The sequence below is a fragment of the Semicossyphus pulcher genome, unplaced genomic scaffold (assembly GCF_022749685.1).
Source record: "Semicossyphus pulcher isolate SPU_LCO1_2020_fin unplaced genomic scaffold, fSemPul1.0.p SCAF_9, whole genome shotgun sequence".
NCBI classification, from domain to species: domain Eukaryota; kingdom Metazoa; phylum Chordata; class Actinopteri; order Labriformes; family Labridae; genus Semicossyphus; species Semicossyphus pulcher.
Genome location: NW_027211770.1, coordinates 26,972,501 through 27,000,205, shown reverse-complemented (window position 1 = coordinate 27,000,205; position 27,705 = coordinate 26,972,501). Strand labels below are relative to the sequence as shown.

The 27,705-nt window shown below is 41.4% G+C and overlaps 1 protein-coding gene across 1 annotated transcript; it reads left to right on the top strand.

Moving 5' to 3' along the window:
- Positions 1–1,792: 1,792 nt before the first annotated feature.
- On the top strand, positions 1,793–25,884 carry smg5 (SMG5 nonsense mediated mRNA decay factor). Its single transcript, XM_069656083.1, has 22 exons — positions 1,793–2,206; positions 3,027–3,125; positions 4,976–5,099; positions 6,267–6,423; positions 8,067–8,156; positions 8,536–8,625; positions 10,018–10,096; positions 10,191–10,316; positions 12,146–12,214; positions 12,616–12,845; positions 14,444–14,581; positions 14,958–15,875; positions 17,306–17,475; positions 17,558–17,633; positions 19,449–19,624; positions 20,617–20,775; positions 20,993–21,052; positions 21,379–21,538; positions 22,237–22,327; positions 22,470–22,544; positions 22,643–22,781; positions 24,479–25,884. The coding sequence occupies exons 1-22, from the start codon at positions 2,142–2,144 to the stop codon at positions 24,560–24,562; spliced, it is 3,375 nt and encodes a 1,124-aa protein (XP_069512184.1). The 5' UTR covers positions 1,793–2,141; the 3' UTR covers positions 24,563–25,884.
- Positions 25,885–27,705: the final 1,821 nt, after the last annotated feature.

The following is a 27,705-nucleotide window of genomic DNA, read 5'->3' as shown; positions in this document are numbered from 1 at the left end:
TCTCAGACCCCTGTCTCCTGGTACAAGTCCTGACTTTGTCGCTCTTTATACCAAACATTGAATATAAAACACACTAAAAGGAAGAAACATACGCCAACACAGAGTTTCACACATCTTTTTCAAAGTGAAGCCAAGTTAAAATCGGTAGTTGTATCTAATAAAGAAATCCACAACCCAGAAAAACCTCACATCTAAGAAGCCGATACAAGCAAATGTTTGGCATTTTAGCTTGATAAATAACTCAAATAACTTATAGATTATCAAACACTTTTTTTCACAGACAATCCTCAGTTGATCGGCTTATTGATAAGTAAAGTACTTCGATGATATTCTACTGTGATCTACATTTTCTTAACTTTGAAGCTCATTCACTAGGTGTGTGTCTGGGTCTGTGATAAGATCACAAGATTTGCAGCTCATGGTTGCATCACAATGTGGCTCATCTGGGTCATCTACATTTTCTGCGTCTCAGGCCTGTGATTCTTCTCTTGGAGAGCAGAGCATTTTCTCTCACACTCTGTCCGGCTTAGTTGCTGAGAGTGTGGATAGCAGGCAGAGATCTGGGAGCTGGGGACTCGACTGAATATAGAAAGCTTGTAATTATCCTCATCCTCCTACACTTAATCGCCTGCAGTTCCTTAGTGGGTTGGCAACTTCTGAGTTTGGACAGAGCAGAGGAAAAAAAATTAGCACAATGGAGCAGCAATAGAGGGTTCAGGCTGTGTTAGCAGAACAAGCGATGAGAGATCCAGCTCAACCTTCCCCGACCCCAACGTCAATTCGATTCACATGAATATTCTGCCAGATTACGGTTTTAATCCCACATATAAAAGACTAAATATGTAATAATATACCACAAATGTGCATTTTTCTTTTAAAATTACATTTATTTACCTTCTTGGAAATATCATAATTCATACATATTCTCAATCAAGAAAACCATCAGTGAATCAGCACTTAAATAAATACCCCTTTCACTGGAAATGTGACTGCCTCCTTCATTATCTGTCAGACCAATATCATATTTCCCAGGCAGTAAGTTCATAAAAAAATGCATGACATTTAGGAAGCAGGCGTTCCTCAAAACACCATCTGTGTGTGTCTTTACATTACATTTATAGGAATGTAAAATAATCTATGATCTTTATAGACCTCTATTGGCAGCAAGCAGGAATTACAACAACATAGTGTGAATGGCTCATAGGGAAACAAAATTCTTATTAGTGTGCATACTTTTGCCATTATTAGAAACTTGTTTTTCCCAAAGAGAAAGCCATGCAAATAATGAAAGTCTGAATGTGAAATAAGTTCTCAAAAGAACCAACCTTTACATGCACACAAACATATAAATATCTATGCTGAGTTTTATAAGGTCACCAAAATATCCTAATAAGGAAGAAAATGTGCAACATGTAAAAATGTGTGTAGGGAGATTAAGATATCAGGAGGGAACAGAAAATGCATACTGTAAATAAAGGGTTACACATGGGGAAATAACACCAGACAAAAACAGAGTAGGCCTATTGCTTCCTCTGACAAACTATTGATATTTTCACAAGCTTTTTGCCCAGCTCACAAACAATATGACATAGCCTAGCTAGATGTGCTAACTCAGATGCATTTCAATGTGTGACCCTTTTCTGAGGCCAATTTTATTTGATTTTATGGTTTGTATAGTCACGAACTGTCAAAATCTTCGGAAATGGGGGATCTGTAAAGCTACCTGGCAACCCCTGATTTAATCTTGTGAGTACGCTCCGAAGTCTCGCGATACTTGGGCAATCACTGCCTGATAGGAATAATGGCCGCCTTCGTAGCAATGGCTGGAACAGGGAACAACACAAGAAGCATATTAGAGCGTTATAGCTGACCAGGAAGAGAATAAATTACCCGGCACCCCCTCCTCCCCGGTTTTCAGAACGGATGGGTAGAGGGGGTCTTGCCAAAGGACACAAGAAACGAAAGAGACTCGGAGGGAAAGGGAGGAAAGCTAACATTGCTAGCGCTAGCTGGCTATCAACACGGTTGTCACTGCCGGGGGAACAAACCCGAGTAGCCCTGACAACTGTGCGTCGGGACGGCTGAAGGAAACGGTGACTAAACGCTGGAGCGTGTGATCAAACAACGGGCTTTCTGCTAATATGAGTGGACCGGGGCAGGACAGCGAGCCAGAGGCGAAAGTCCTTCTCATAAAGCGGCTTTACAGGTAAGTTGGCGAGGCCGTTTTACGTTGCTAACCAAGGTGCTAATTGAACGTTGTTGTACTGGCTAACTTAGCGCAAGCCAATCAATGTTTGCTAACAGTAGAAAGGGTCCACCTTTTCTTTCATGCAGTAACCTGTCACGACAATGAGCAGTACAACATGGCTGTATATAATATCGGCTTAACCTGACCGGGTTTAATTAACTGTAGCTGGCAATGTATTGTCTAATCATGATATAGCTAGCTGCATTTCACATTACCGCCCTTGTTACAGAGAAATGAAACAGAAATAAAGGAGTCACCAACGGTCTGATTTGTTCATGATAAACTAACACAAGGCGTGATCAAAGGATGATCATGTTATGTAAAATGTATGACAACAAACAAATACCATTTTAAATCCAGCAGAAATATATTTGTTTCATATTATAGCATTTAAATTAACATACATTGACGTCTGTACAGAGTTGTCTTGTTTTTTATTGACTATATTATTTAAAGTGTGTTGCTTTTGTGGGACAACTAGGAAAGTATCCTTGACATATGCCACATTGTTAGCAGCAATATGACTGGATATGTATAAAAGATGAAGAAACTTGTATTTCTTGCAACAAGTAAGAAAGAAATTAAAGTTTGATATTCATATATTTTTTTATTTAGTCTTATTAAGGGTTTGATTCCAAACATTATGCAAAACCATTGCATTCTAGATATAATAAGGCTAAGTATAATATATATTATTAGACCTTGTAGACCACTATATGTTAAGCTCACATTGTAAACCTTATTATGCTAATGCTTTTTATTTTCCAACCCTACCCAGGGCTGTGGTGGAGTCTGTGCACAAGCTGGATGTCATCATCGGCAGCAAAGCATCCTACAGAGAGGTCTTCAAGCCGGAGAACATCAGCCTTCGAAACAAGTATGTGCACCTGTCTATGCAGAGTGCTTGAAAGGAGGGAGGGGTATAACTACTTGACTACAGACCAAAGCCTCTCTGTTCAGACCTGCTATTCTGTATCCAAATTCAAGTCTAGACCAGTGTTGCTTCATTATAGTCACTGCATTTTATATGCCAGAGATTGTGATCTGTGCCAGATGAACATAAACAAAAAAACCCATCTAATGTGTTTCTTAGACTTAGACTTGGATACACTTTGTCTTTCAAGCAATACACGACACATTCAAATGGAATTACGTTGCATTGGCTCACTGAATTAATAAAAGTGGATAAATAACGACAGCAGGAGCATTCAGCCTGTGAACATGATTGCAGCTGTTATTTTCTTACTGGATATAATGAACTGAAAGCTCAGAAAGAGGAAGTTGGAGAAAAATGTGTCTTCATGAGAAAAGATCATATCTCATTATCTCAGTGACTACCTTTGAAGCTTTGTCAAACAACATGCACGTATAAATGTGGCCAAAAGGGTTGTCATTATTGTTGAGGTTGCTTTAATTAATCAACGGCTGCTGTGATAATAAGTTAATTGTGTCAGTCATTTTAAATCAAAGATGTCAGACATGATCTAGTTTCAGCTTGTAACAGTGACGCTATGTATTTTTTATTTGTCATATGCATATATGCCATATTATCATTTTTACAATGGGCTTTTGTCACTATTTTCTGACATCTATGACCAAGCGGTTAAAGTCGTAGCGATCACAAATCACTACTGCCACAGTCTAAATACAATTGGCTCACTTCCCCACATGCCTGTGTACGTCACCTGACACACCTCCACCCGTAATCTGCAGTTCATTCATCCAGTAACCTAAAATTGGGGACGCCCTGGGCGAAGATGGCGGCTTATGTCGAGTAAGAGGCGCGTCTGTCTTCCCGGAGCTGTGTGGCGTTTCTTGTTTTGACCATTTAAAGTCAGGATTGAACATCAGTCGGGCTCCGTCACAGCAGCTGCTGTAATTTTCCGTTCCAGGATTTAAACTGCACTGTCTTTAGATCCCAAGGACAACAATTAAACGCAGACTTTAAATAAATGTAATTAATTAATGAAACAAGAAAGTAATTATAAGCTGAATCAACAGTGACAATAATTGTTGATTGCAAGTGCATTTGCAACAAAATCCAAAGCACGTGTATCCCGACCAGCTCTGAATATGAAGCTATAGATGAGATTGCATTTACGCATTTTAGGATGATATTACACCTGTATGTAATTCACTAGTAGTCAGTTCCCCAAGACAGTGTAAGAACTGTAGTCCAACAATGTAATTTACTAGCAAATGGGATGATTTGGCACCTCAGTACAACATTATTGTTTAAGTATTATGTTATCGTCTTTGGCTTTGAGAACCAAGCCGAGCAGCACCTCTTCAAAGAGGAGGGAATGAGAAATACTCCATGTACGTGCCTAACTGTATTTACATAATCTTGTCATTGGCCGCTCACATAAGTGGGGACTGAGATTTCACAATATTACAGTGAACATCTCTGACTTCTGAGTCATTTCACACAGACCATGTGAGTCACAGAAGAACAGAATCACTGTTATTACTGATGCCACAATTATTGTTTTTTTCGTGCCATAATACAAGAATAATCGGTTGTAGCTGCGATTAATTATTCTTTTTTATATGTATTTATTTTATATGTTCCTTTTTTTAGAAAGCACACATCGTGCACATGTTCGTGTTCTCCTCCCACCTGTTCGTGTGAAACTAGGCTGACTCATTGGTCCACTCGTCAAACTGGCGTCCCGACTACTTTCTTCCTCAACGTCTGTTTCTGTTTGACTTTCTGTGCGTTTTCAGGTTGAGGGAGCTCTGTGTGAAGCTGATGTTCCTCCACCCTGTCGACTATGGCCGAAAGGCTGAGGAGCTGCTCTGGAGGAAGGTTTACTATGAGGTCATCCAGGTTATCAAGACCAACAAGAAGGTAACTGGCCCTGCTGTAGCTGGGAACAAAATCACGTCTTTGGCCAACCAGTTCTTCTCTTGTTAGCTGGCTCGACATCCCGGCTTCAACAAAGGTCAATTCTACGCTGACATTTTCCTTTTTTGTGATCACTGGCTCGTAGCAAACCTCATAGAGTGACCATGTTATGCATGGGTGGTCCCAGTGGAAGAAAAACAACCCCGACAAATGTCAGTTTGCTCAGTTATTGGACCAACAGGGTCGAGCCATCAAAGACATCACATCTGGCTTTAAGTGTCTGCAGTTTTACCCAGATGAATAAAATGATGTCCTGTGACTCAGATGCTTGACGTGGCCAGTTGTGTTCAAGTCATCAGTTGCACATTTGTTTCTTCTTAAACATGTAAGTCAAATGGTCCACAGATTTAGCTCATCAGAGTCTGTTCACAGGTCCTGACTCAAATAATAGTAGTTAGCTTGGCAGTTTGTATCTTGATTATTTGATAAGGGTTTTTACATTTTAGGTAGAGTATTCTTTATTGCTTTGTGTTTTTGTACCTTTTTGATGCTCATCAAACTGTAATATGTTTGCTTGGTTGGGCGATTAATCAGATGTCCTCTATTTTGGCTTCCAACGATCATGAAAGCAAATGAATTGAGTTAAAATGTTCTGCATTCCATTTCACAATGAAACTCCTGTTTTGTCTTTGCTCATAACTCTAGTGCAACCCTTTCCTTTACGGCGCTGCTTCTGTATGCTACAAGAAGAAAAAAAACTTTCAGAAGGAATTCCTGGACTGCAAAATTATCTGCTTTTTGATGTTTCAATATCCAGACTTAACATTTGATTGTAAATCATGCCACGGAGGAAACGGCGTTGCTGTTGCCATCATTGCTCACCTAATTTTACAGTCCTGCTCTTATCAACGTACCGTGAGTGATGCCTGGTTTGCTGTCTGCCTGAAGCGACGTAAATGCAACATCACTCGTCTTAGCCAGGCTGTGGTATCCTTATTTCAGCCCAAGCTCAGCTGCCAGAGTGATAGTGTTAAATTATCTTGATCTAAATATTGGCAGAAATAATCATGATTTTTGCCATAATCAAGCAGCCCTATGCAGTTCATTGTTTCATAATGTTCGAGTTATATCTCTCATGTCTTTGCTTCTGTCTTGTCTTTCTCTTTGTAGCACATCCACAGTCGCAGCGCTCTGGAGTGTGCCTACCGTACACACCTGATCGCTGGAGTGGGTTTCTACCAGCACCTTCTCCTCTACATCCAGTCACATTACCAGCTGGAGCTGCAGGACTGCATCGACTGGACCCACGTCACAGACCCTCTGATCGGTGAGATGCGCAAAACACATTTTCGCACGAGAATACTAGATGTCTCCTACTAGATGTTAATCAAAAGTATGTGTACATCTTCTGAGATAACAATCATTACGTTGGAAATCTTAATTACTCATTTGCCTTTTTCACTGAAGACATGTCGTCCATATATTTTTGAAACCCCCTTATCTGACATGCTGGTTCACTTTACTGGGTTACTAATGGTGCTTTCACAAGCACAGCATTTAGTCCGTTTTAATCGGACTCTGGTTCAGCCCCTGGTGCAGTTTGGTTGGGTTGGTTGTGAAAGCAGTAATTGTATTCTGGTGCGGACCAAAACAACCGGTCCGAGACCTCCTGGAGAGGTGGCATAAACGGACTTAAAGCAGGACCTAATATAGAGCTTACACCTGCAGAAACAGCCAGCAAGATGAGTAGAGGACAGACGTGGCGAGCGATGGGGAAATAGAAATATGGGCTGACCAAACTTTCAAAAATCCTTGTGGAGACGCACAGAAATACGCAAGTATTCAAACTGTTCAGTGAAAAACTAAAGGAGAATGTAGCTGATCGAACTGTGGAACTGTGTCGGTTAAAAGTAAAAAAATAAGGCGACAAAACATTAAAGTCCACAATCATGTTGAGTGTGATTGAGGAGTGTGCTCTCCCTCTTTGTCTCCGTCAATTAGTTTTTGATTCAGATCAAACAGACTTAAAACACTTGAATACATCCGAGCCAGTGTTAATGTCCCTTTCCTGCTAAAACAACTCAAAATGTGGGATGAAGCTGTTACAATGTTTTAAATGAACTCTCCTCAGGTAAGTAATCCACTTTCATCAGCTGACCCCTTGCTTTTTTTCTTTTACACCCTTTGCACCACTCAGAGATGTTGTGAAATGTGTCAAAATCCCATTCAGCATGGTATTATGGGTGTTTTGAAACTTGTGGATTTACTATTACAACTGCACAAACCCTCTCTGTCCAGCAGTGAATGAAGCCAGTCTTCCTAGACTCTTGCAAACACTCTCCTAATAATACACAGTATGGTCACACCATTGCGTTTACAACAGGTGTTTTAGTGTCCATTGTCTGAATCCAGTCCCTATCAGATGTCAGGGCTCTTGTGCACTATGCAAAGCAGACAAATATGTGGAGAAGTGCCAAGTTAGTCTTATGCCAGCTAAGACAAATTGACAGGTGCGGGGTCATGCAAGTACGGGGGACTGTGGAGCTTGTACTTATCCCCCGCTTTAGATTGACTTTAACTCTGTTGGAAGATAGATTCACATTTTAGCAGACTGCGTATATTTAAAGCAGAGATGCAGATCCTTTTGTATCCTCAACAGGGGCTAAGTACTAGGGCTAAATAGGCGAACAAATCCTGACTTCCAGGAGGAAATGAACATGTATTTTAATAAGGATTATAGCCAGCACAACGTTTCTTCTTGGCCACCTAAAAACAAAACCTTGTGGACATTAACACCTCAGAGAAGAGAAACAGAGCTTCACTCTCGGTCTCTACAATTTGGACTCAGCTGTTTGTAAAATGTTGCTTTACTGGAATTTAAGATGTTCTCTTGTTACATAATTCTGAGACTTTTTCGGGTTAAGGGCATGAGCTATATATTTGAAATGAATGTGTAACTGTTCCCCTCAGGTCGAAAGAAACCCGTGTCAGCCACCCCGAAGGAGATGGAGTGGGCACAGATGGCCTGTCATCGCTGTCTGGTCTACCTCGGAGATCTGGGTAATAACACGATTATAGAATATGCAGTTAATTAATCTCTCTACACAGTTATTAGAGGTGTTGGACAGCATGTGCGTGTTATTCAGCGTGGGAATATTTGGCCTAGCTATAGGGTGTGAAAGGATGGAGGCTGGTTGGTTGGTTTAGACTTATGTGATGCATAGAAATTTGTATTTGAATTAATTCATCAACAGAATTTAGTTTGCACCATTTTCTGTTTTCCTTTGAGAGATAAAAGAAAATTGAAATGAAGCATTTATGTCGTTTTGTGTCCCAGAACACGGTGTTATCGTCAGCGTGGTCATATTAATTTTGGAAACGTTCATCTGATTGTTAATTTTTATTGCAATTCTGTGTTCTTATAATGTTTCCTCTTCAGCCCGTTATCAGAATGAACTCGCTGGCGTGGAGGCTGAGCAGCTGGCAGAGAGGTTTTACCATCAGGCCCTGTCTGTCATGCCGCACGTAGGTGAGTGACTGAACAGTGAAGTTTCCTAACAGTAGGACCCTGACTTATTGACCCAGGAGCTGCTTTACAAGCACACAATAAGTTCCTTCAGCCCACTGTTGTGTGCAGTTCCAATGCAGTCTGAAGACCCATCAGACAGATCAGTCCTCTAACAATACAAGTACACTTTATCAGCAGAGACTCGGGTTACTTACAAGTTACTTTTATGGGTGTTTTCAAATCTATTACAATTATTGTTTATATTTTTTTTTTCCTTTAACATTTTTTTGTCCAGCGTAAACAAATTAGATAAAACATGTCAATTAAACAGGTCAAAATGCTGATGGGTAGGATCTATGTCAGTCTTATGAGCTAGAAGATTTCTATCGATGCCGACAGATCCGCCACTTTTTCTAAAGGAAATAAGGACATTTGATTTTGCTGAACCCTCTAGACCTCTTCAGATATTTACTGATGCTTACAGATCTCTAAAGGCACAATCAGTAAACCTCACCAGGGCTTCACCTTAATGAATAAAAATACCACCAATTACATAAAACAGCGCTGGGAAAAAGAAGCTATATCAGAGGAAACATGGCTTCAAATATGGGAAACCCAGTCCACTTCCACAAACTTTTCTTTGGAGAGATTTGTGCTGGAAAACCCTGATTCGTTTTTTCATTACCCCCAATCGGAAGGCTAAATCAAGTGGTTCACAGCATACATATTTTTTGGTCTTGTCTATACGTTGAGCCTTTCTGGGAAAAAGTGGACTTAATCTCAGAAACCTTGGATGTGAAGCTCGATGTCTCTTTCACCTTGTTATACCTTGGAATAAATCGTCATGGACTCAGTAAAGGAGATGCATACCCTTTGAAGCACTTAGAGAACATCTGTTCTTAAAGGTGCTATATATAGATAAAGTTATTGTCATGCCGCATGCAAAAAAACAATTACAAAATGTTGGCTGCAGAGGAACCGCCATTAAACTCCTTACCAACATTATTAACTCTATCTGCTGTTTGGCTTCAAAAGGAGAAGGGGGTCGAATATTGGGGGGAAAATAGGAATACCTTTGTATACACTGTGTACTGTGCCGGTGCCTATTTTACTTATATTGTATTATATAACTTATATTTTCAGTGATCATACTGTTATGTTCTTGTCCCCTCAGTTGTTCTATGTTTATATAAAACAAACAAAAAAGTAAAAGTATAAAAAAAGAAATCCCTGTAGGTTTAAAGGTGTATACACCAGGTTAATGGATTTATTTGTAAAGGTGATTTAAAATATGATGTAAAAAAAGGAGCATCCGATTAAGCAGAAAACATGAGGTAATGATTCTCTGTCAACATCAGCCAACTGCAGAAATAACCTTGTTGTTTACCCGTTCCTTCACTGACCTGTCTACAGGAATGCCTTTTAACCAACTTGGCACACTGGCAGGGAGCAAGTTCTACAACGTTGAAGCAACCTACTACTACCTACGCTGGTGAGTAATGTTATACACAATTCTGTGTGATCTTAACTATTGAACCGCGGCCCAGTAAGTTCTGAGTCTTTAACGGATCTTTCATCTTCCCTAGCATTCAATCAGACGCCCCCTTTGAGGGCGCCTACGGCAACCTGAAGCGCCTGTTTGACAAAGCTGCAAAGATGTACCATCAAGTGAAGAAGCAGGAGATGAAGAAGCTGTCTCCATCTCGACAAAGGTGAGGAGGATTTCAAAGGGTCTAAAAACTTTGGTGTGATAGAAACGTTTGTGAAGTCCAAAGAAATCCTGATCAGTGCAGTCTTCAGGCTAACGTGCGCACACATACACAAGTTCCTCTGAGGCCAATTAATTGTGGACCCTCTCTGAACCTCAGTGCGACTATTAGCGTCTTTTTTTACTTGCTCGCCTGGTAAAAATAAACAGAGTACATTGACTTCTTTGTGCAACCATCCCAGAGTAATTTTAATCTATAATCTAATCTTTAATCACCTAATTAGCGACTTGCTCGCCGTCCATTTGAATCACAAAGGCACTCTAAGCAGTGTTGGGATAAAGCAGCATCTCTCTGCAGATGGGATTAGATAATTGATGATCCCTGTGGGGAAATTAGATCGTCGAAGCTACAAAAGTAACAAGAATCAGAAGGAATAAAAGACACAGAAATAAAGGTTAAAATAAATGTTTCAGGAGATAAAACCTGGTGTGTAGCAGACTAAACATCATTGGTAAAGGTGTTTAGGTAATTAGGTTTCCCCGTTGAGATGCTTTCTAAGTAATGTTTTGATAATACCTCTGCACGGTTCGTTTACCATCAGGATCATTTTGATTACCACTGTGCATTGAGCAAAAATAATAGGAACACCTGGACAGAAAGCAGAAAGCTGTTTTTATTAGTTTACATGAATAACGCTTAACTGAGGTTTCTCAAAATGTTCAGAACGTCAATAATTTTCAATTTACCCAAAGGTACCCAAGCTTTGAAAGAAAACATCTCCACAATCAGTTTTCAACCCAAATCTGCTGCAAGCGAGAGAGAGTTTAGTAGTTTGTCTGCAGCTGAAGTCGTGCTTCATCCTGCCGACTGTGTGTCCGTCTCCTCTGCCCTCTGCCACACCTGCAGCTATAGCAACGACACAGCGTTCTGTTCTCATTCAGCGGTCGGCAAATACCGTTGTTTTGTGATTTGATTTTGGCATCACATAGAGATGCACAAGTTCCGTTAGCGTCTGTTATAGACAGACAGAGAGCAGAGAGACAGCGCTGTCACCTGGTCTCTACGTTTAGTCCCCACCAGCGGACTGTTGGCTGTGAGCTGAACACCACTGCACAATTATTGACACCAGGAAATGTCCCAAACAGCAGAATTAGAAGAAAATGAGGGAGGGAGCGGGTGATCACGGACTGAAGCGATATAAAACTTCTGTATGATCATGAAGCCTGATGCTCCTCTACAGCTCTGTGTTTATCTGTGAAATATATGAACTACACAGCAGACTGGAGTCAACAGTGACAGACAAAACGATCCGTCTGATTAACGCACAGAGCGATGTTAGTAAACGCCTGTGTCCTCCCCACGCTGCGTTGTAATGAACTATGATGACAAACTCCTTTTATCATCATCGTTTAATTTGAAATATCTCCAAACTGCTGACATGCTCCTACTCAGCCTACCTGCTCAACTAACAGTAGGCTAACGTCAAGCCTTAAAGTGGTACTTTAGCTCAGTATCCGCCCGATACCCGATACTCGTATCTGTATCGGTGCATCCCTAGTCTTACCGAAATCAAATAATAATAAAATCCTACTTTCACAAGCTGCTGTAAACAGTGCACCCTACACTAATCTGTGGTGTGTTCAGTGTGAAAACCTTTGCCCTGGCTTTCAGTGTATTATGGTGTAAGTTTAACCAAAGACATTGCTGCACATGGAAAATATTTTCATGAATTAGACATATACGTTAGGCACAAACAACATTTGGGTGCTCAATTTGATACAAAAATCTGTAATCTATATTCAATAATTTTGCTATGACTTTTTTTTCTGCAGATCAAAAGACATTAAGCGCCTCCTGGTGAGCTTCATGTACCTGCAGAGCCTGCTGCAGCCCAAGAACAGGTGAGTGCTCGTTCTTTAACTGACCTCTTGCATCGTGCGTGTTCCACTGCTGTTTACAGCCAGCTCCCAGTGGAACAAACCTTTGGCTTTATTGTATTCTTTATGTTTGACTGTTTTATTGGAAGGTTTAGACTCAGCCTCTTAACTGCAACAGATATATCAGGGTCAAATATTTGATCATGTGACGTTCAAACAAGAGTAAACGGTATCCAGTATCCAACACGGTAATTACAGGAGGGTTTACTGCCTGTAAAAAAAGTTCAAACAAACTGATTAAAACGCCAACAAAATGAACTTGTACCTCCATGAGCGAATGTGCAGGACAGTAAAATAAATTAAATGATAATACAATTTTAAGTTCATCCTTGGTTTTCATCATATTTCCTTCCTTGTTTCTGTAGTCTAATGGAGACGGAGCTGACGTCACTCTGCCAGTCGGTGCTGGAGGACTTCAACCTGGTGCTGTTCTACCTGCCGCCGCAGACACATGCCGCTGCTCACAACTCGCCCAGTGAGGAGGAGGAGGAGCCGCAGCAGCACGCAGACAGCTCCTGCCCCGTGCTTCCTGACACCCTCGTCTTCAAGATGGTTGTCACGTGTCTGATGGTGGTGCACAGCCTGAAGAGGGGAGGTTAGTGTTAATTTAATGTACAATTTTTTAAAAAGTTTAAAAATTATAAGTCTACTAGTTTCCCATTGAGAAGCTATATTTTAGTTACTATCATCTTTAGTGGGTCTGTGTTAGGGCTGTCACTTTTCCGTCGTGCCCACATCCCAAATAACCAAACTGTCAAAAACAACTACATATTGGGTGTGTAGCGGTACACACAGCGCTTCTGAGATGCGTTGGTGTTGAGATGATCCGTTCTGTAGCGCGGTCTTATACTAGAAGCGTAGCTCTGTTTCCGGAGGAGCTAAGTGAGTGAGAGATAACGGAAGCGTGTGTGCACGAGTTACGTGAAGAGTCGGGAACCGGAGCAGCAGAAGAGCAGAGAAAAGAGTGATTGGTAGCTGTAGAAACAATCAGAATCAGATTTGGGTTTTTTATTAAATAGCAGGGTTCCCACGCGTCCTGGAAAACCTGGAAATTTAGAGACAAGTTTTCCAGTCCTGGAAACACCTGGGAATTTATTAAAATGACCAAATATCCTGGAAATAAATTGTGTTTTCCTGGAAAATTTTAATTTACTTTAGCCTCACTCAGATTGAACTGGGGTTAAATGTGTCAGTACTAGGCCCTCTAGTAAATTATATGACCGTTTACGAGCAAGTGCTGTCCTGTATTGTCAAGAAAAACTCCTGGAAAATGATTTCTTAAAAAGAGCGGGAACCCTGAATAGGTTTACACCTACAAGGAATTTGTTTTGGTGTTTAGGTAAAGAACAATTAGCACAGAACTAGAATAAAAATACGTAAAAGACAACATGAAAAATAGGCAATAGGAATAAAAACATAAAAAAAACTATGTAGGACACAAAATTTGTTCAGCAAGTCTAATAAAAAACTGTACAGGTGTGCAGGATTTTGGTGAGTGCAAAAGCTTACAGTATAAAAACAAAACAATGCGCACCAACACACCGAGGCAACCATCCGCTGCGCCATCTTGGAACGATACTCGACAGAACTAATATATAGTATAGACTGTGTTTGTGCATAATAAAGCCTACGACTCCTCAAGACTCAAGCCGCACTCCTGTGTCCTGCTTGCTGGGTGCTGCTACGCAAAATTCAAGTTACGAGAGTTTCGCCCCAAAGCTAGCTACAGCTTTAGCCCTCTTCTGACTGCGGTCGGGGCGCTGAAGCAGGAAAGGTTAACAACGGCTTGGCTAGTCAGTTTCCTCCACTGGTTTGTAGCAACCAGCGTATTACCGCCATCTGTTGGAATACAAGGCACACTGCTTTAAATGTGACAGCATTCTGGGACTCTGGATTAGCAGCAGCAGATTACTAATTTGTTTTGGGGCAAGTGCTGTCTGCTGTGCTCCTATTTTGTATTTGATCATATCATTACAGTTCAAATTATTGATATTTCACCAGGTTCGAACGATATATCGAATTTCTATTGAAAAGTGACAGCTCTTGTCTGTATGTCCAGATCAGATGAGGATTTGAATACACAGTAGAGGAGGAAGAAGACACCAGCCAGACCTAATTCAAGCAGTGCTAAAGTTGTCCATGTTTGTTGCCGTCATAAAAAGTTCTGTGAATAATTGTCTCGTGTGTGTTTAGGATCGAAGCAGTACAGCGCATCCATAGCTTTCACCCTGGCACTCTTCTCCCATCTGGTGAACCACGTCAACATCCGTCTGCAGGCTGAACTTGAGGAAGCGGAAAGCCAGGTGCCTCCACTTCACACTGATGCCACAGGTGAGAGAGGAAATCCATATAAGGGACGGGAAAGGAATGCAAACTGCCAGTTGTTTTAAGGCTAAACAGAAATTCTTGCAAGTCAGCACATTACAGGAAATCTCCCAGCCAGTATCTAACACACCGATCAATGCGTGAATCCCAGTGTGTCCTCATCAGCAACTACCTTTGAGATTAAAGTTGAAACGTCTCTTTGTGGTTTAAATCTTTGGGGGAAACTGCAGCAGTATTTGAAGTTTTTACAAGCCAAGAGCAATTTAAAGTTTTTTAGGCGTGAACTAGTGGAGAGTTTTGTTGTGATATGAAATATGTAGTTCATAAGTTACCTATATAGATAATAAGAACATAAGAAGTTATTTTCTCTTGTCTTATCTAGATGACCTGGAAACGAGGGATTTAACGGCTCCACCGACTGATCGCTCTGAAGAGAAGCCTCTGCAGAACGGCTCCTTGGAGCAGGAGGATGATGAGGAGGAGAAGGATGAAGATGGCTGTGAAAGGGTGGGAGCCAAAAAGCATAGCAGTGTGGAGGAACAGCGCAAAATGGAAGAAGATAAACAGAGACAGAAGAAGAAGTACACCCGCCTCTCTCGACTCCGCCGACGCCGCTGTGCCAGAAAGGACGCTCGAGGAGAGGATGAGAGCGACCTGAGCGAGGGCTTTGAGAGCGAGGAGGATGAAGATGAGGATGACGAGAGGAGAGGTCAGGCTGATTCAACAGCTGCGCCCACGACAGGAACCCCGCCCAATCCTCCATCCATCAGGAAGGAGACCAAAAGAGACCCGCTGGCTGAGGAGGGCAGCTGGGGGAGCGGCTCAGAGGAAGAGGAGGAGGAAGGAGGAACGGCGTTTGATGTTGAGACCGATTCCGATATGAACAGCCAGGAGTCTCGCTCAGACCTGGAGGACATTGAGGACACTGAAAACTCAGACAACGTGGAGGGTCAGGCACGGGAGCACCAGGAAGAAGAGGAAGATGAAGAACAACCCAAGGAGGAAGGAGGCGACCGGGACGGTGATACGCCTCCGGCCACCAACGGGCCTCTGATGCCCAGCGACTCCAGCATCAGCAGCAACCTGCAGGCCATGTCCTCACAGCTCTTCCAGGCAAAGCGCTGCTTCCGCCTGGCGCCAACCTTCAGCAACATGTTACTGAGGCCCCAAGCTTCATCGTCCTCGGGCAATCCCACCCCTTCTGACTCCTCTGCTCCCCCTTCCCAAGAGACCCCTCCTCCTCCTGGGGAATCACCCTGCGATATGAACCCTGGTACTGCAAACGGAACCAATGAAAATGGTAAAAAAAAAATTACCTCAATATTGCATATGATGCATGTTTTTCCTTTGTTTTTTTCATGGTTTCTTTTTGATGAACTTATTCGTGAACTTATTTACGAGCAGTGTTAGCTTGTGGTTTTCTGTGAGCACAGAGCCTGAAGCAGAAAGCCTGTGTTAACACAGAAAGTTCACAACCACCTTCGTGATACCTGTTATCTCCAACCAGGTTACCCAGTTACAGGAATGAATTTTGACAGATTCGACACACAGTGGGGGACGATATGCTCCACTTTAGTCCTTTCTCAATGAAAATAAAACAAACATGTCCTCAGAGTTTTTATTATCAAATATCTATTTTTAGCTCGTCAACATCTCATCTTTGTCATAGAAAAAGAAATCGTTGACGAAACATTTTCGTCATTATTTTCGTGAACGAAATGAAAACTGATCAGGTCTGAGAGAATTTGCAAAAAGATTGATTGATTATATTTTCTCCTTAACTTTAGTGGAAGGTGAAGCTACCATTGCAGTTGACAACTACTATAAGGTCCTGATCAGACAGAGCGCTTTTTAGCAGCTGGGGGTGGCTTTTGTATTTTTCAACAAGAGGGAACCTTTTAGCGTGCTGCTTTTGTGCTTTTGCGTTGCAGAGTGCCTCACACCTTTTCCGCTCTGTGCGCCTCGAGTTGAAAAAACTTCAACTCAAAGCAGAAAAGCGGTCGACGCCATTGCAGTGTTTTTTCATTGTCCCATCGCATGAATGTAGAGGCGGGTCTTCTGTCTGTTTGCACAATAATGGTTAGGTTAATGACAGCTAATGATTCGGTGGTTTCCTTAACAACATAAAAAAAGGCGCTTTTTTTAACCATAGGCTTCAACAGAAAGGCAGTGCGGTGCGACATTTTACCACCTGCAAAACGCACTCTGTCTGATCAGGACCTAAGAAAGGCGACCTCATTTCAGCCTGTGTGTTCATTTTTGCCCTATACTAATATAATACATTAATTATTACTTACTGTATGTCCATTATCCTGCATACAGTGCAGAAATGCAAAGACCTTGGTCCAAGTAAGATGTGTATGTTCTATCAGAGCGTGTGTGGGTGTGTAGCATCAGTTATTTAAGACTCTCCAGACTCATGTCCAAATGTATACAGTGCAATAACACAAGCTTGCGTTTCCCAGCTTTCAAAGGTGTTTAACTCTCCATAGGACATGTAAGCCTGGCAGAAATATGAGCCTTAGATACAGTAGAATTGCCGAATATTAAAGATATATTGAATGTGTAGATGATAAATAAAACACCGTTGCTGATTCCAAATGTGTTCTTGTTCATCAGTTCTATTTTCAATGGATTTACTCAGGTGACTTTGTTTAAGTCTTTTTGTTTTTGTTTGTTTGTTTGTTTTGTTTAAATCTTTCTGTCTCTTTGTTTTTTCTCCTCCTCCAGACCTGGACTCTGATTCAGAAGGCAGCCAACACAGCACTCAGTCAGTACACAGCGAGAAAACCCTCTTAGAGAAGCTGGAGATCCTGACCAATCAGGGGCTGATCCAGGTGGTGAAGGTCTTTATTGATTGGCTAAGGACAAACACCGACATTATCCTCATGTGTGCACAGGTGAGCGGGCAGTTTGTCCTTCTTTGTCGATGAAACATTGACATCTGTAGGGGTATTGTTAATGTGCTGGTTCTCTCTGCAGAGTTCTCAAAGCCTGTGGAACCGACTGTCTGTGCTGCTCAACCTGCTACCAGATGGCAGCAAGATGCTGGAGGCTGGTGAGTTACTGATAGACTGCAGTGCAGAGATATTTATACTCCTGTGTAGCTCAGAAGTCACAGGATGGAACAGCAGCTTCTAGGTTTTTATTCCCAGTGGGTCCACGAATATACTGTGTCAAACCACTCATTTAAGAGGGGATAGTTGGACTTGTTTGGAGCTAAATGTGTTTTCTTTCTTGCTAAGAGGTTATTGTTTAAGTGCCATGTCTGGACTCTATCCAACCTTTATTTAACCAGTAGTAAAGTCTGAGTGAGATTAAATATCTCTTTTTCAAGAGGGTCCTGGTTAAGAGAGGCAGCAGCACAGCTGACCCTTCGCTAAGCCCCTCCCCTCAGCGACCACTGCCCAATCCTACGTTAGCAACCGTAACTAGGCAAGCTTTCAGCAATTGTGGAAGACAGTCAGCTGGTCTCTGCTTACGATCCTGTCTGGCCTTCACTACCACCACCGATGATATCAGCCTTTATTTTACCATCTCTTGCTTTGTGCCGTTGTTGTGGCAAACTTGTACATGATTTTTTTGGGCTTTCCTGTGTATGGAACAAGCCAGTGATATGCGAGGGATATCCTGACGCACTTTAAACAAAATGAAAAAATAGCACCCATTGCAGCTAGCAATGGGCTTAAACATATAAGATTTTGAAAGTTAAAGGGAGTCACAACTAAACATGAGCTTAAAATAAAACAATATATGGACTTACCCTGCTGAACCGTCCTGAACATGACGTGGGTTGCCTGACGCTTGCATTGGGACCGGTTAGCTTCTACCTCGATTTTTATGTCCTCTTCATTCTCAACACTCTGCTGACAAATTATTTTCTGGATGTGGCTTTCAAATGCATATTGTCGTCCTTTCTGTTCTCGCTGATATTTGGGAACAATTTTTCCAGAAATTTGACATTATTTCCCTCAGAACATCTCTCAATCAATCAATCAATCAAATTTTATTTGTGTAGCGCCAAATCATAACCAGAGTTATCTCGAGACACTTTACAAAAAGAGCAGGTCTAGACCGACTCTTTGTTATAGTTGAAAACGCCATGATATTTACATGCCGGTGAGAAAGCGTGACAGGCATAGCAACAGTAACCAAGGGGGGGCGTGTCCAAAGGTAAAACAAAAATCAACCTGCGAACACGTCTAAATCTTAAAATCAGTGTTTGATCTAGTTTGTTTAGTGAGCACAAAAGCTATAATAGAAAACAATACAATGAGTGGTTTTCAGCGTGTTACAGTCTGGAACTACGTCTCGGATAAGCTCGTCACTTCGCTGATCTCATTGTTAATAGTCGTTTTTACATTTTAGAATTTGTTTAAATCTAACTCTAAGATATATTAATGTGTGAGCTTTAGAGATGCTGAGGCAGATATTTTTAAAACATCGCACAGAGCCAGGCTAGCAGTTTCTCTTTGTGTCCAGTCTTTATGCTAACGTCAGCTAAATCACTTGCTGGATAAAGCCTTATATTCATGTTCATTATAACTCTTTCATGCAATATCTTGATTAATTGGTTTTAATTAGTGGAGCAAGAACACTCCAGTCCAATCTTTATCAGTAACATTATGAGGTGCATTTCTGATTAATTATATAATTATGAAGTCCTAATCCACATTTTGTACAATATAAAGGAAGCACTGAGTTCCAGCTTTGCAAAGTGAAATCACCCCTGTACTATGTGCACTCATTAAACAAACAGTGCCAATGCTCAGCTCTCACTCTGAATATTTGTCTCCTTGTGTGATTTTTACACCATAACTGTACTCTGAGTCTGCAGCCCGTTTATGTACTTCTCCTTGTGTGTGTGTTGCAGAGCTCGGTCTGAACACGGAGGTGACAGAGCTCATAAATGAGTGCGAGCAGCCCGGTTTGGTCCAGAGTCTGCTGCTGCCCGAGGATTTGGCTCTGCGACACCTGCCTGCTCTCAACGTAGCTCACCGCCGCCTCGATTTTAACCGCCGCAACCCCTCCCTCAGTTCCTTACAGGAGGTATACACAACACACACACACAGCATTAATCTTTTACAGGTGTTCAGTGCATCACCTTCAAAATGCAAATTATCAGGATTATTACAGAAGCACAACACATGATTTTAACCCGTTGTGTTGCCTTTTTTTGTGAGGCAATAAGTTTGCAAATATAACAGTATTATTATCTAAATAAAAAAAACTATTGCCAATTTACAATAACCTAATTTTTAACTGATATTTTACTTTTAAAAAAGCACAGAATCAAACCTTTTTTACTTACCGTTCACTGCACGGTGGAGGTCAAATACTTTCACTATTTAAAACACCTTAAAGCAGACTTAATGAAACGAACCCAGGTTTAGTCTGAAGCTGAAATGATTAGTTGTTTAATTAATTAGTGGGATCAACAGAAAACAAACTGGCAGTGATTTTGTTTGTGGGTTAAATGATTCATCTGTTCTTGTTTGATTTATGTGATAATGAACTCAGTGTTTTGGGTTTTGGGCTTTTGCTGTCACAAAAGCTGTATGAGGCAATCGTTTTAGGATTTAGGGAACTCTGATTTCTCCATTCAAAGACTGAACAATTAAATGACAAATAAAAAAGAGCTGCAGATAAATTGATAATAATGATTGTTTAAATCCCAAAAGAAACCAAGTCTGTCTTCTGATGATGTGATGTACAACCAAAACAGTAAGCTAAAAGAGGCTTGAAATTCTGTATGGCAGAGGAGAACTGCTGAATAAAATGAAAATAAATTGAAATAGTTGCAACTTCTAGACACGTTTTTATGAACAAATAGCTATAGAAAACCTTTACAACTTATATTCCTGATTTTATGGTGTATATGATCACATTCCATCTTTAACAGCACATAGTGTTTTTAGTCATGCAACATACAGTATGTGGCAGTGGCTACTAGTGGACGTTGATTTATCCAACACATTCTTTAAAATAAATATGCATAATATGAAAACTTCAAAACATTTGCTTCCTTCTCTTTCCTCCAGTGTGTTGTGCGAGTCTGTTGCATTCGCAGTTTTGGCCACTTCCTCACAAATCTCCAGGGCAACGTGCTGCACTTCAACCCGGAGGCGGGCATCTTCACCAGCATCAGCCAGTCCGAACAGGACAATCTGGTGCAGCAGGCCAAGGCCCAGTTCCGAATGGTGAGTGACATCTGAACAATGACCGGACGAACCACAGGGGGTCTGGATCCAATACAGCCTCATTATTCTGTCTCCTGTGTAGACAGTGTTGTTGTATAGCTGATGACCAATTTAAATGTGATGAATGGAAGACTATTAAATTAATGACATAGAACCAAGATGATTTTACATGATTTCTTTTGATGTTGACTTCTTGTCTTTGTCTGTACCTGTCCAGGCTGAAGAAGAGGCTCGTCGTAATCGCCTAATGAGGGATATGGCTCAGCTTCGACTACAGGTTTTTAATGGTTTTTTTATTCCCAATTGTACACAATCTTTGAGAGATAGAAAATGTTCAAAAGAAAGTATCTTTTCCCTCCATTTGTTTATGTAAATATATTATAGTTTTCTTCTGAGTTTAAAATCTGTTTTCATTTGTGTTTGCTGTTTGAGAAGAAAGTTTGCTCCGTTCAGGTGACATTTGCGTGTACCTGTTGAAGTGAACACAAGTGTAAAAGGTCCAAAAACCCTGAGTAGTCATTCTTTAAATCCTGACCTTGAAACCCAAACATCTATGATTATTCTCTCATTATCAGCTGATGTGCTTCTTTTTCTGTCTCGCAGTTGGAGGTGTCGCAGCTAGAGGGCAGCCTCCAGCAGCCTAAGGCCCAGTCGTCCATGTCTCCCTACCTGGTGCCAGACGCAGCTGCTCTCTGTCAGCATCTGAACCTCATCAGGCATCTGGCCAGCAGCGGCTGCTTCATCATCATCATCCCGCGGACAGGTCAGTGCCCCGCCTCTGTCTGTCTAATATGTCTAAATATCTTGTGGTTCCAGCCTCTCAGTTGGGAGGATTTGTTTGGTCCATTTGGTCCAAAGTATCAAAATATTTGTGGTTTTCTTGGACCCCTTGAGCTTGTAGTGGGAAGTTTTCACTATTTGACATTTAATAGACTAAACAATTGCAAACAAACCACTTTTTTTCTTGAGTGATTAGTAGATCACTAGTGGTGTGAAAGCTCTCCTCTGAAGAGGCTGGATTTTCATAACTTAGCAAGCTGCTGTCTAGGGCAATGAAACTGAATGGCACCACATAGATAATGGGTCCAACAACATTAAAGGACCAGTCCGCCGATTTTCAACCTCAGTCCTGTCATGCTATTATGGAGAGCTAATGCCATTACGGTAGGAAAAAAAAGCAAATTCACTCTGTGCCTTTGGAGGGCGCTATCAGCTAAAACCTCCGCCAGATGATGCGTTTTACGTGGTGTGGCGGAGGTTTTCCAAGGCCAGGGAGCTCGCTAAACTACACTTCCTCAATCTAGGACATTCGCCTCTGATGTCATGTCTCATTCAAAATAGTCAGATTTGAAATGTAGACTGCAGACCTGAAGATTTTTTAGACGATCACCTGGTATATTCTCATCGTATTTCAGATTCTGTTTGCTCTGGGACTTAATGTTGACTACTTCTGTGTTGCAGTCATCGATGGACTTGACAGGTTGAAGAAGGAAAATGCCGGCGCGAGGGATGGCATCCGCTTCCTGGAATCTGAGTTTCGCAAAGGCAACAGGTGTGTGTTTGTATTACCTGTACAGCTTCCTGACATACTATTTTAGGAAAGGATGTTGGACATGTTGAACATAAACCTGTCTTCTCCATAAAACTATTTTACAAGACTTCTTTTATATTCAATCTCTCACATCCGTCTGTAGGTACATCCGCTGCCAGAAAGAGTCGGGTCGAAGTTTTGAAAGAGACAAACTGAAGCGTCAAGACATCGAAGCCTGGTAAACTTTGCACCTTCCACTTCTACACTTGCATCTTTTTATACTCATTCGATAAGTGAACTTCATTTTTGATTGGTCCTCTGTTCCTTATTTTTTAGGCATTTATACAAGATGGTGGACAGTTGCCGTCAGCTTACAGTCTCCCAGAGCAACGGAGATGAAGACACAGCCGGCATGGTGACCATTCTTACTGGCCATCAGGTGGAAGAGCTTTGCACTCAGTCCGCAGCAATGAAGGTCAGACACTCCCTTTATTCTTTACATTACAGACAAGAAGAACAAGGTGACATTTTCCACAAAGACTAGTAAAGCTTAATGGATCCCAGTTTCTGCTCTACAATGTTGTCTTCATTGGATATTTAACCACTGCTCTGTTACTTTGCAAATACACGTTTTCTCATGGTCTATAGCAGTGGTTCTTAACTGGTCTAGCCTCAGGACCCAACACCACCTCCTTAATGACGAATCACGACGCAAATTTCTGAAATTTTCAAACAATTCAAATTTGCTTTATTAAAATCATTGCAGTTTGGACCTGAGACTTAACGAAACATCACAGCATGTCAACATCACAAAACACAGCAGTATTAAAGTCAATCAAAATGACCTGCAGTGTGCAAGAAGAACATATTCCCTCTACAATTCATTCAATTAACGGCCTTTTTTCAACCGAAATAAACTGAAACAGTGCAACATAAACGCAGCTACTGTAGGGCTCATCAAGTTTCAAGAATGTAAATGTACCTGTAGCTGGGATTACCCAATGAGTGGATCCATGGAGTGTGAATAAACTACACTACTACTGCACACACGTCAAAGGATACTCATGTCCTTCAAAATAAAAGCGCAGCAAAGACATTTTGACACTTTTTTTTTAAGCACACATCCACGACCCACTGACAACAGCTCCATGACCCACGACCCACGTTTGGGTCCCGACCCACCAGTTGAGAACCAGTTGTAAAGTACTTCAAGAAATCAGTGTGTAATAGAAATGGATTTGTATCTAGTTGTTACTAACTTACCTTACCTCACACTTAACCTCAACTTTAATACAGACCCCCACAGTTACACTCCACATTTTATGTGGACAAACTTAATCTTAACAGTTATCTTAAATTATGTCATTATAAACTGACACAGATGAGGTTCGATAAAGTTTAAATTTTCATGTTTAAAGCCCTTTAACAACTGTTGGATTTAGATGGCAATGATGCACTTTTGTACTGACTGACAGACTGCATGCATCGTTTGTGAAGGAAACAATTTGTTAGTTACTTCTGACAGTATTAGCTTGAGTTAATAGTTGGTTCAACCCAAAGTTTTTGGTAATTTGACTTTAAAAGTTCCTGCTTAGTAGTTATTATATTTATATTTAATGGTATCAGCCTAGATAATCCAGTTTCTGTCGGGCTCTGGCAGAAATAGAACCATTAAGAGTTCAGCTTAACCGATCTTCTTTGTGTTTTCCAAATATACCTGAAGGCATTTAGTATTTATACGTGTTCTGGGAGTCCACACTTCAGGGCAAAAAAGCCTGTCTTAACAAGAGTGCACGAGACAATCTGTCAAAATGTAGATAACCAAACGGTTTCTCCTTGAAGGCAGTCATGTTAATGCACTTCACTGTGCACATGAGAAGTGATGGGTGTGTGAATGAAGGAGAAAATAGACGTTCCTGTATACAGTCTCAACTCATCACTTCTACAACACGGTTTAAGATGCTGTTTGAAGATCAAACAAGTGCTTCAGTTGAAGAACACTGGCACCTTTGATGATTTATAGATTGTAGCCGTAAGATTTGACCAACATTTTTAGTCTTCTCTTTTCTCTATTGGCTGTAATGACTAAACTACTGTGTAGAATTTAAGGACATGTTTCGTATCTCAAGTGCTGTAATCATTTGGACGTCTCTTTCCTTCCTGTCCTGCCAGGCGGCGATCCAGGCTGTGGGCTCGGCGGGTATGGAGCTGAAGAACATCGTGGAGTTCTACCGACAGTGGAAGGAGATCGGCTGAGAGGTCCAACGGGGGCAGCTGTCGGCGCTGCGAACAGCTGATCGATCACAACACTCGCTCCCTCTCTCTCTCTCCCACTCTTTTGCTCTGTGTGTATCTGCGTCTCCAAAGGCAAAAACCAACTCAAAAGAAAGCTGAATCGAAGGAAGGAGTTAAAGCTTAGAGGGGTGGAAAAGATGAAACAGTGGAGTAAAAAAAGGAAAAGAGAAAATGCGGGCGAAAACGGCGCTATAAGAAACAGCAGATCTCCCCACCTCCCACTCCTAATCCTAAACATAAAGAGTGACCTGTAGTGGTCGGGGTGAGGAAATGGTGGGGGAACGCTCCACACAACTTTAAAGTGCCCCTGGTTCACACCCTAACCAGGAATACACTGTATATGTTAGCAAACGAGTACCTATGTGTCGAGAGAGAAACCGCACTCAGACATAAACACATTCACGCTCAGATGAATCCATATAGATATTTAGAGCCGTGGTTTCTGTTCCCTCCTCCCCTTTCCCTTCAGTCTGTATTTGAGAAACAGGGTTAAGAATGTGCGAGTCAGGTATGGCTGCGTTTAAAAAAAAAAAAAAAAGAAAAAGTCGAGGGTGTATGACGACAACTTAAAGATAGAGGAAATAACACTCCTCTGTCCACCTGACACCCGAGACTTTCCCGCCTTAAAAAAACAAAACCAGGCGTCTCAAAGCAGCTCACAGGCCTCCAGGAAGGGTTGAGGAAGTGCACTTCTTCAGGATCGGTTTCTTTCCTCTGTGGCTTTGTTTAAAAACTTCATTTGGTTTTCTTCATTTGCGGTGTACTTTTTGTGACCAGTGACTTATGTATTGTGCTATCTCTGTCTGAGAAAAGAAAAAAAACACACGGTAGGTGTTTCCCTGTTAAAGGTTTTAATTTGGATTTTATTTTTGTACCCAAATGATGTTTATTTTGCTTTTTGTAAGCTGAATCTGAATATGCAAGAATGTTTAAGGGAAAGGGAAGGGGTTGTTGTCGTGCGTTAATCAATTCTGAGGTTTAAAAAAAACGTATAATCCAGAATTTATTTAACAATGTGTCATGTTAGACGGAGGAGGAAGGTAGCAGCTGATTAGCCTCGTGTTGTAGCTAGTCATCAAAGAGGCCCAGAAGAGACTAGAGGAGGGGGCAGCTGACTCTCCCAAAGGAATGTGGGTTGTGTTTGGACCCCTGTAAACTCCCAAAATGTATCCCATCCACACTTCATCTCCATAGTGACTGTCCCATCATGCACAGTGCAAAAGAAAACCAGTATATGTGTGTGGCCATGCATTGAACAATAAAAAGAAACTCGTGTAAGATTATTACTGCTTTCTGTTTGACCTCTTCCTCATTCTGTGAATTAAAAGTGTGCTGTCATCCAGCAAGGCAGGACGTTAGCCAAAGAGATACATGCAAGCACTGTACTTTGTAACTTCACCACTTTATTTATACTGTTTACACTTTGTGTCAAAATGAAAACAGTCATCCTTATAACTCTCAGGACTTGTCATATCCTGTCTGCAAGTATTACAAATCCTTGTACAAGCTTTAGGCTTCTGTTAAAGGGCCAGTTTGCTGATTTTCACCCTCAGTCATATCATGCTATTATGGTAGGGAAAAAAAATGCAGTTTCGCTCTGTGCCTTTGGAGGACGCTATCCGCTTTTCAATTGTCTCCGTTGTCACGTCTCGTTCAAAATCATCAGGTTTGAAACGTAGACTGCAGACCTGAAGCATTTTTAGATGATCCACCGGTATATTCTTGTCCTATTTCGGATTCTGTACCGCTCTGAGCCATTGCCTGCAGCGATCAATGTCCCTGAATTCATAATAGTAGTATTCGAGGGAGTGGCGCAATGCATCCTGGGTGTTGTAGGAATGTAGAATGGGCGAAACCACGAGCTGTTTGTACAACTTTCTCCAAAGCTCTGGTGCCAATGTCAAATATTATTGCTTCTATCGATTACAGAGAACACCAGCTTTGACTGACAGTGGCTTTTTACAGGGGTGAATTGCTCCTTTAAGGCTTTAAATACATGAATTAGTATTTATTGTCTCAATGCTTTCATGTCAGGTTCACCTAAACCGACATAAATTAGATCATGGACCCCTTTGACCCTATTTTAATATAATTAATTACAATGTGTATGAAACCCCTGACCAAAATAGTTGGACAGTGACCCCCTCAAACCTCATTAACGACCTTTGAGAACCTCAACCTCAATGTCCTCAACACAGAGCTGTCTTCATTAACCTTTTAATGTCAACCTGAGACTACAATGTTTGCCCATAATTAGGTGTCACAAAAGATAGCATTATGGGAAATGTAGGATCTAGAGATTTGAGATTTTGATGCATGCCAGGGACTTTTTATTTTATTAATTTAACCTTGCAGGAAAAAATCCCATTGAGATACAAAATCCAAAAAGACGTCAGGATATCATCTGCATTAAAGTCCAACCTTGGAGTTTAATTTCTTCAAGTTTAAGGCACAAAATGATTCCCAGCCCACATATGAAATTATTTATGAAGCAAAATATTTGGTGGTTTTAACCGTTCAATTGTGTGGATTTAGTTCTTCTTACATGATTGTGTTTTGGACTGCTGGTTGTCAAAAAACAAGCATGTTAGAAATGTCAGGTTGAGCTAAAAGTTTTTTTTTCCGCGATTTTCTGACAGACTTCAGAAGTAACTGAACAAATACTGATCAAGGATGAAAACAAAATGACCGTCATAACTGCCCCTTTCTTTGCAGTCAACCCAGGTGACCTGATCTCTCAACTCCTCATGTGATGTCTCTTTTCACAGGCCTCATTTCCCAAACTAGGTCTCCTGTGCCATTCTTTCCCTTTTTTCTCCTCCATCTCTTGTGTCTCTCTCTGTCCCGGGCCCCCTGCCCACCACTGACCGAGCACACAGAATAACCAATCCCCTGGCAGCAGGGTCAGTGCCACCCCAAAAGACGCCGACTGGCACTGGTGCTGCTGGCCCAGTTTCTGCTGGGTAAGGGGGTTGTGAAAAAACCTCACTGACCCAGGGCAGTCCTCTTTTTCTGCGAGCCCATGAGGCTGTGGAGCTGCAGGGACTTCAGAGAGGACGGATTGGGCTGCTGGGACAGGATGAGAGTTTTAAACATACAAAAAA

Excerpts from the sequence above, each read along its gene's own strand:
- smg5 (XM_069656083.1), top strand. The coding sequence starts at position 2,142 with ATGAGTGGACCGGGGCAGGACAGCGAGCCAGAGGCGAAAGTCCTTCTC. Across the intron at positions 2,207-3,026 it reads CTCATAAAGCGGCTTTACAG|GGCTGTGGTGGAGTCTGTGC; the intron begins GTAAGTTGGCGA and ends AACCCTACCCAG. Across the intron at positions 20,776-20,992 it reads CCAAGGCCCAGTTCCGAATG|GCTGAAGAAGAGGCTCGTCG; the intron begins GTGAGTGACATC and ends GTACCTGTCCAG.